Source organism: Malus domestica, chromosome 04 (assembly GCF_042453785.1).
Source record: "Malus domestica chromosome 04, GDT2T_hap1".
Taxonomy (NCBI): domain Eukaryota; kingdom Viridiplantae; phylum Streptophyta; class Magnoliopsida; order Rosales; family Rosaceae; genus Malus; species Malus domestica.
This window is the reverse complement of record NC_091664.1, coordinates 31,011,286-31,020,333: the sequence shown is the minus strand read 5'-3', so window position 1 is coordinate 31,020,333 and position 9,048 is coordinate 31,011,286. Positions and strand designations below refer to the sequence as shown.

Below are 9,048 nucleotides of genomic sequence, written 5' to 3'. Positions count from 1 at the left end.
TTTATGCAACAATAAAAAGGACAGTGTCAGGACTCAAAGACTCGGGGAGTTGTTGGAATAAATATGTTTTTATTTAAATATTTTAAATATATTTATATTTTGATTTATTACAAATTTTAAATATAAAACGTAAGTAGTAATTAACTTTATAAATTTATTATTAACCTATGATTTGACAATTGATTTATTTCCACAAAAAGAAACGTACTAAAGCTTCTCATCTTAAAGATGAGATTCCTTCTATAAAGATAAAGATCAAGTCCATGTACTTAATTTCATTCCGTTGTTGATTGTACGTATTGATTTCTTTTGCTTTAATTCCTTGCGGTTATATATATATATATATATATATTTATTTATTTATTTATTTATTGATCTCCTGTACAAGGAGATGCAGGAAAAAGAAAACAATAGTTTATATAATTTTCAAAACAAAAATTGAGTTCTGAAAGCAACATTTTGAAAAGGGTGTGAAGTTCGAAGGTTCATCCAGGGTGCAAGGAAGAACCTTATCAGAAGAAGATGGTTTTGGGCTGTTTTATCTTAGGGACGACGTGGTGTTTGTGAACTGCTTCCACACATTGGGCAGAGCTGCGAAACGTCTTAAAGAGAACGACTTAGTCCGCCACTCATCCCAAGAATCATTCTACACTCAAGGCTTCTACATTTTCCAGGTAATTTCGTTCCTTTCAATTTCAGTTTACAACAGGAGTCAAGCAAACGGTCTTTTGCTCTCGGTTGATTGATAGCTGTATGAATTGTCAAGCCCTGCTTGTAGATATAGTGCTCCCAGTAACACTCAACTCTTTTTGTTTTTGGTCAGACAATTTGAAGCACCTAAGTTAGAAGAAAAAGAAACAAAATTTACCAAATCTTCGCTGTTGTTCTGAAAGTATGTAAATACGAGCCTACTGTAAAAACAAATGGATTTAAGGGCATGGTATACATGAAAATGTCTACATTATTGTTGCCCTATTGGATTTGAATCAACCATCATCAGAAGCAGAAAAATCGATGCTATTCAAATCAAGAGTTGACGCATCCGAAGTTGACAGCTGCCTAACCAAAAATGAGAAAATATCTTCAATTTCACAAATTGACATCCCTTGGTAGCTATAGTCACCTGCAAGACCAACAGAAGCGTCCTTCTTGGCATCTGCACTGTCTTGCAGCTCCAATGCGCACTCGAGTTCCACTTGCACTTCGCCCACTGAGGGCCGCTCTGCTCCTGTAGGACTTACACATCTGTAAACGATATCCATAAATTTTTGCAAACAATCAGGAGCTATTTTACCCCTCAAAGAAGGGTCCATTATATCGCATAAGGTGTCCGGCCTGCCTGTGTATGTCTGAAACTCTTTTGCCCATTTGGCAGTCAACACTTCCAGCAGCACCATTCCAAACGAGTAGACATCAGATTTTTCTGTAAATTGTTCCAAATGGATATACTCGGGATCAGTATACCCGAAAGTGCCCACGATCCTACCAGAGGTCACTCGTATGAATTTATTTGACAAACTAGGAGGACCCATCTTGAACGTTAGTAAGTTTGAAACCTTTGCTTCGAACCTTTCATCCAATAGTATGATGAAGCATTTCACGTCGCGGTGGACAATAACATGTTTTAGCCCTGCATGGAGATAATGCAATGCGCGTGCTACCCCGATACATATGTTCAGCCTCTGCCTCCAGGGCAGCGGATCAAGATCCGCTCTTTTGAACAGCTTAGAAGAGAGGGCACCTTCGGCCATGTAGTCGTAGACAAGGATGAGTTCCTCCTTTTCTTCACAGAATCCAATAACAGGGACAAGGTTGGGGTGGCGCAGCTGGCAGGACAGCAGCACCTCATTCCTGAAGTCTTGTCTGCTGCCTGTAAATCGCTTGATTGCAACAACAGTTGCCCCGCCGTTGATGTACCCTTTATAGACTGAGCCCATGGTATTGCTACCAATATGGAACTTGTCGTTGAAGCATTCAGTGGCTGCTATGATCTCATCTAGCGAAAATCGGCGGCATAATTCCTCCATAAAGGCCCAATCTTGGTTTTGTCTGCGTTTTCTACTTTTATCCCATGATGCTAGTTTCTTCCACGCAGAGAAGAAGAAACATGAGACGGACTTTGCGGTAGTACTGAAACCCATCATTGTGCTAACTGTTGTCTAATTCCAAGATCAGGAGCTCAAAATCTTAGATTTAGACATTAAGAATCAATTGATGATGATCATAAGTCTTGGCACTCCTGGGCAAAGGGGACTTACTTTTGAAGCGGCATCCCCAATGAATTCGTAATGGGACATGGAAATAAATGCAAGAAAATTCAGAGCCAAGTAATTTCTTCGAAACTGGCCAAACTTCGTGTCACATCCCGACCCGGGTCCACCATATTCTGGATTTGTTTCATCACCGTAGTACGATATTGTTCGCTTTGGGTTACCATTTCTTTACAGTTTTGTTTTTGGGAACTCATAGATCACCCATCATGGGATTGCTCTCGCACGCTACTCGCTTAACTTTGAAGTTCCAATGGAACTCGAAGTTAGTAAGATTCCAAAATACCTCGTGCTAGATAAGGATATGAATATACATTTAAAGATCACTTCCTGAACTACGTGAGATGTCATACTTCGAGTTGGATTAGGATGCCCGCAACGCAGACGTCACAAAACAGACACGTAATAATGGCACTATCAAAGCAGACAGATGCGCTGAATGTCGTATTTGAGGAGCTTGAAAAATTCATATTATACCTATACTAAAACCCAAACGCCACTGTACTGTTCACGGACAGTGCGTGGACGAAAATGCCCCTCAATTTGTTTGTTAAGCCAAATTTTTGCCATCTTTTCCACAGTGAAATGACTGCCTTGTCCTCGGAGGCCACGGGTTGATCCTCTCCTGTTTTGATTTCTTTGGATGCTTCGGTGCTCTTTCCTTTTTTCTTTATTGTAGTCGTCGTTCTCACCCATTTTGGGATTAGCTTTCTTTATCTCTCAAACCCTAAATTTTCTCCCTTTTTGATCTCATCTCTGTCCGCTCGCGCCGATCAATCGGTTTGTAAAAATTTCCTCTCTGTCTCTGCTTGCTATCAAAAGTTAGCTTTGCTGTGGTGGGGCACGGTCTCAAACCCTAATTTTTCTACCTTTCTGATCTCATCTCTCTCTGCTCGCGCCGATCGGTTCGTTTGTAAAAATTCATCTCTGTGCCATCGTTGTCACTGCTTGGTATCCAAAATTGGGTTTGCTGTCTTCAGTTCCTTTTTGGTGAGTTTTGTGATTTCCTTACCGTCTGCAGTTCTTTTTTTTTTCCTTCTATATGTTTACATGGGTTTTGTCTGTCAATTTTTTTTCTTTTCTGGATATCGTTTGGATCGATGGTGTGAATGTGTTCTCTGGTTTTGTTTTTTATTTCAGAAGGTGTGGCTGTTCATTTTTTGACCCTTTGTTATCTGCTGTTGTAACATTTTTCATGATTTCTGGAATTTGGGTTTTGAACAATTGGAATACTGCTAGATTCTTATCATTATGTGTAAATTACTGGTGATTTGGATTGGTGTCTGAGATTTAGAGAATGGCTCGCAGCTTTAATTTCTTTTTGCTTCATTTTTACTGTTTTCAAATTTTTTTTATTGCTGGCTATTGATAATTTGAAGTCTGTGAGAGCTTCAATCTGTTGGAATTTTGGGTTATTGCTTCATCGGAATTTGGGCGGTCCAAAATTTGAATTAGAAGAAACCATTTGATTAATATTTTTGGTGGATTGGCTCTCTGTTATTTCTTACCCAGTTGGAAAGTGGAATCCCCAAATTTGAGCTCAGAGCTTTAATTTCTCAATCATTCGTTTCTCTGCACTCTCATCAGTCACTCTTGATGCTCTCTCAGAGGAGCACTGCATATTTAAAGGTGTTGTTGGTATGTGATTCCCACTCCATCTCATCTCTTTTTTGTTTTTTAAAACTTACTGGGTAATTTTCAAACCTTTTATAGTAATTTTCCAGCTCTGTCAAGTAGTTCTCCATTTGATTCCATTTGATTGCTTAATTGAGATTTTTTGTTTCTCTTTTTTGCTCTTTCATCAGTTCATTGGCTTTGATGTTCGGCTTAAGGAAATGGGAAATCATTAATTGGCATTGTTCAAGATATAATTCTGTTTTTTATTTATTTGTGAAACGATTTGGCTGGTGAAGAGAGTAGTTTTTTGTATATAGATTACACACATATGGGCTGATCTATCTTTCCTAATAAATTTCCCATCTGTTTCAGGTATAAAATTGTCTCATCTATTTGCAGACAAGTTTGGGTATGTTCTTACTTCTCGCAAAATGTTTTGTTTTTAGTAATTAGGCAGGCTTAATGTATATGACATTATTTTTGTTTTTGGCAGCAAATCACAGTACAAAGGTGAGCCAATTATTCTCATGGTCTTTTTTTTTTTATAATTTATTTCCTTGGTTAATTAATTAATCTTAGTGAAGGTGTGATTATTGTGTAATTATCTTTTTTTCTTGATTTTATTCCTTTTATTTCTGTGATTTTAAGCGGTGGGAGGCTGTTGCATACCTTGCATGCAATAAGTATAAAATTTGATGTCTTTTTCTGAGCCTTCCCAACCCCTCCCCAAAAAAAAAAAAAAAAAAATATTTTGAGTGGAAATGCTCAATCTTTTTGTTTACAAAGGATATCTCTGATTTCGGCTTGGGTATCAGGCCTTCTTAATTATCATCTATTAATCTTTCCATTCATAGTGAAGCTTAATTTTCAACCTGTTTTGAGGTGGCCACGTGAACCATTGTGTATTCGTCTCTGCGTTCTCTCCTTCTTTTAAGAAATTACATTTCCTTTCCCAACTTCAACCCAAACCATTAAGCAAACAAAGATACTCACGGAGGTAGTTGGTGGTTCAAATACCAATTTCAGGCATTGATACTCCAACTCTGTATCAACATTTTTTGCGTTGCATAGGTTATTTTTTTGCAGTTGATAGTAACGAAAAATCTCTTTAGTTTTACATGTGCTTATCTATCATTGTTACTGGTTAATAATTTCTTTACTGCCCTACATATTTTGGCTTATTAGATTGGCCTTCATAAATTGAAGTACAAATGAACTCATTGCCTGTTTACCCCTGCTATTATTTTTATCAGTGGTTTAACCTTCTGTTTTAAATGCTTTAACTACGTTAAGGGTGGAAATCTGTATATGTTTCAAAAACCAATTTACTTAACAAATTTCTTTTATATCTTTTCCATCTTCCTCAATAAGTTTTCTTTAACAAAACTAAAATCTTTCAGTTGTAACAACCAAAACCAAATGAGCCAGTTACATTTTCCTTTATTTTGCGACAATTTCAAACATGTATGTGTAATTTGATATGCATTGATGTAAACTGTAGTAATTGAAACCTTTTTCAGTTTTTAGTGTCTTTATGTATTTCAGTTTTTACTTTTCTGTGTATATATTATGTCTTGCATTCTTTCATTTAGTTTTCAAACTACAAGTGAGTATACCAGAAGACTACAGCTTTCCATTCATAAGTAATACTATTATTCTCTCTGTTGCCAACTTTTCTTGAGTGATAGTTTAGTTAATTTCTTATTACTTTCTTGCAGGTTACATACATATGGTTTATACAAAGAGTTTCTGGTGATGGGAAATTTCAGGTATATGCAATAATGAGAATGCAAAGTAATAGGTTTGTCGTCTTTTGATTTATATTAATTTCTTATTGTTTCGCAGATTAATAATTATGCGACTGATTATATTTTATTGTGTTAATGTGTAGTGTAGATAATTTTAACCAACATTATAGAATCCAATTTCTGTTGAAAATTTTGAATGTTCTTTGATGGAAAAGGTTATGATAAATTGCAAGATAGAATTTCTATTATGAGTTCTTCAGCTGATTTGGGGCATGTTTCTTTACTACGCTTAATTTCATTCGGAAACGAATAGTGTTTATCATCACCAAGTGGTATAAAAAGTATTTTAAATTATTTTTAATCAATCTATTGCCAAGTTTCCCAACGGGTTTCTTATTTTATTTTCCATTATTTTGCAAGAAACCAAAGTCTTTCCATGCTCGACAGTTATGCGTGCTCAAGAGTTAACCTGTTTTGTTTGATCATTCTGTTATAATATTCTATGTGGTTGCAAGTTTGAAAAAAAAGGAGGATAGGTCTTTTCGTTTGTTGAGAAAAAGGGGAAATGTAGGGAGACAGATCAATTATGAACAAATTAGCATGGTTCGTCCTAATGCTTATAGTTAGGTTGCTGATTTGCTTCCTCATTTCTTCATTGGTGATTTGTGTTTTCAGTGATTTTCCATTCTTGGGTAATAAGTATATGTCAAGAGTTAATGTGTTTAGTTTCTTTTTTTTTTTTTTTTTTGTTTGTTTGATCGTTGTGGTTTTGTGTCGTGATTAGAGGTTCCGAAAGAGAAATATGACTTTTTTTTTTATTTGGACAGAGGAGGGGGGCGAGGAAGTTTTGTTCAAATTTGGTTTTTTCCGATGGCTTAGGAAGAAATGTCACTATTGATATTGCAGGTGTCCAGCTTGCAGAAATTACAAGGTATGCTACAATCTATACTTCTTTATTAGATTTGATTCAAATTAATAGATTTCGGTGAGAAAGAAACTTTTATCTTTTCTTTCAGTTAAGGACAGTTAGGACTTCAATTTGTAAAAGATATGAAGTATTAGAACAATGGCAATAGAACCGTCAATCCATATGGTTGTAAATAGATTTCAACATATATCTAAATAGTATTGCATATCGTATGTATTTAGAACTTTCCGCATGTTTCTACAGTTTTTAAACCCGCAGCATCGCGCGGGCATCGTTGCTAGTCAAACCTAAAACTCAACATCCAAACCTAACCAACGACTGGTAGGTAGCTATCTAGGAAGCCACACCCCAATTTCAATGCGAAATTCGATTAAACTAATACAAGAAACACAAGACTAATAAACATTCGATGGTTTTTTTCTTTTTTTTTTCCTTTTTTTTTTCCAACAGCATCGCGTTTTTCTACATAAACTTTAATTATTTACTGGCCAGAATATTCGAATTCAGAGCTACCGTCGTCATCAGAAAGTACTGAAAAATCAGCAGACCTGGTTGGGCTAACTACTGGACCCATCTTCGACAGCCGGAAGTTAGAAAGCTTGGCCTCTAAGTTTTGGTCCAATAGTATGTTGTCGCATTTGACGTCTCGGTGGATGACAACATGTTTAACCCCTGCGTGAAGGTAGTGTATTGCGCGTGCCACTCCAATACAGATATTCAGCCTTTGCTTCCAAGACAACGGATTCTTATTATCGTTACAAGGATTGAAAAGAGAATCAGAGAGGGAACCGTTGGACATGTAATCCTAAACAATGGCATACTCTACCTTGTCTTGGCAGAATCCGATTAGAGAGATGACATTGGGGTGGCGCAACTGGCACAGTAGCTGCACCTCTGCCTTGAACTCGCGCCCCTGCTGAATATTGAAATGTGCACCGGGGATGCGTTTGATTGCAACCGTGGAAGTTACCCCGTTGAGATTGGTGTATCCTATGTAGACATCTGCATTGCCCCTCCCTAGAATTTTATTGAAGTTTTGAGTTGCTGCTAAGATCTCTGCGAATGAAAACCGACGACACAATTCTTCTGGAAACGCCCATTTAGCTTCATCTCGATCTGTATCTGTAGGTTTTCTTCTATGATCAGATGAATATGGTGCACATTTCTTCCACAAATTATTGAAGAAACGTGACATATCTGACTGTTTAGTACTACTACTAAATATCATAATCCATAAAACAGAAATATAACATGGATCTTAATTCGTTTAAACCAAGTTGGCTAACTAGTCTTGATGCCTGCCATTGTTGGGAAGATTCTTAGCTATATATCCCGAGATTCTTAGGTAATTGTTGGGAAGATTCTACTTTGGCACGACCGTTGAGGGATCCTGTGTAGGTCTTACTCCACGTCGGATTTCAACGATCCAACTGTTCAACTTTTAAGTTTTTTCTCAAAGATTATCTCTACAAAAATCATCCAGATTCAAAATCGTTTAACTGTTGGATTAAATGGTAATCGTAATAGTATTTCTTTGAAAAACCGTATTTGTTCATTTCTTAATTGGATGCCTTAATATTTTTGAATTTGTCTAAATTTTTACAAAGGTGATCTATGAATGATGTGTACTAAAATATAGACGGTTTGGATAGTTGAAAAATGTTACGGAATGAACACCACATTCAAAAGGAAGAAAATGAATGAATGAATACAGTTCTAAAAATAAATACTTAAAATGACTACCATTGAATCCAACGATCGTATAATTTTAAATTTTGATGATTTTTCAGAAGAGATCGTCTTTGAGGGAAGGAGACTGTATATGTATGTGTATCCATACACACAAATATGACAAGGACCTCACGCGTTGCTCTCAAATATTAATTACTTTAAAGTGGAAATTAATTGAAGGGCTGGGTGGGTACTATATGATGATAGAATAGCCCTAGCCCCACATTCACATCAAAATAATTCCAGTCACGCACGCCAGATTGGACCATTCACCACCCTCCCAACAAGTGGAGAGAAACTTCTTGCTGTAAATTCCCTTGTAACGACCAAGGTATAAAATATCGATGATATCGGAAATATCGGTAGTTAAAAAACACGGAAATTTCGATGGAAATATTGGGATATTATCGATATCGATAAAAATTGAATAAAACCACGGAAATTGTAAGAAAAACTTGGAAATTTTTATTGAAACTTTTCAGGATGTTTATTTAGTCAATTATCTATTAGTTTATCACAAAAAATTGGAAGGAAGTGCATTGTATGATAGATATAACTGATTTAAGTTGATTATATAGCGAGCTGGCAAACATGGTTAGTGTAGAAAATATGTAGTAATTAATGAAAGAAGTTTAAACACACCATAATCATTTATATATGATGAATTAGTACAATATTTTACACTTTATACATTGCATGGTAAGATACATGAGTGACTTAGCAAGATCTAAAATATCGATGATATCGGAAATAT

At 36.1% G+C, this 9,048-nt stretch overlaps 1 protein-coding gene and 1 long non-coding RNA gene across 3 annotated transcripts; one reads left to right on the top strand and one right to left on the bottom strand.

Moving 5' to 3' along the window:
- Window positions 1-986: 986 nt before the first annotated feature.
- Window positions 987-2,144, bottom strand: LOC114824542 (receptor-like protein kinase FERONIA). The gene has a single exon (XM_029101718.2). It carries the CDS (start codon window positions 2,142-2,144, stop codon window positions 987-989), a length of 1,158 nt encoding a protein of 385 aa, XP_028957551.2.
- Window positions 2,145-2,933: 789 nt separating this feature from the next.
- LOC103425603 (uncharacterized) lies at window positions 2,934-7,835 on the top strand. Of its 2 annotated transcripts, XR_011579738.1 has the most exons (7): window positions 2,934-3,260; window positions 3,783-3,908; window positions 4,260-4,296; window positions 4,381-4,397; window positions 5,606-5,656; window positions 6,463-6,566; window positions 7,056-7,835. It is a non-coding gene; the product is annotated as an uncharacterized lncRNA (long non-coding RNA). The 2 variants fall into 2 exon arrangements; XR_011579737.1 differs by lacking the exon at window positions 3,783-3,908 and having other exon boundaries at window positions 2,956-3,260.
- The last annotated feature ends 1,213 nt before the right edge of the window (window positions 7,836-9,048 follow it).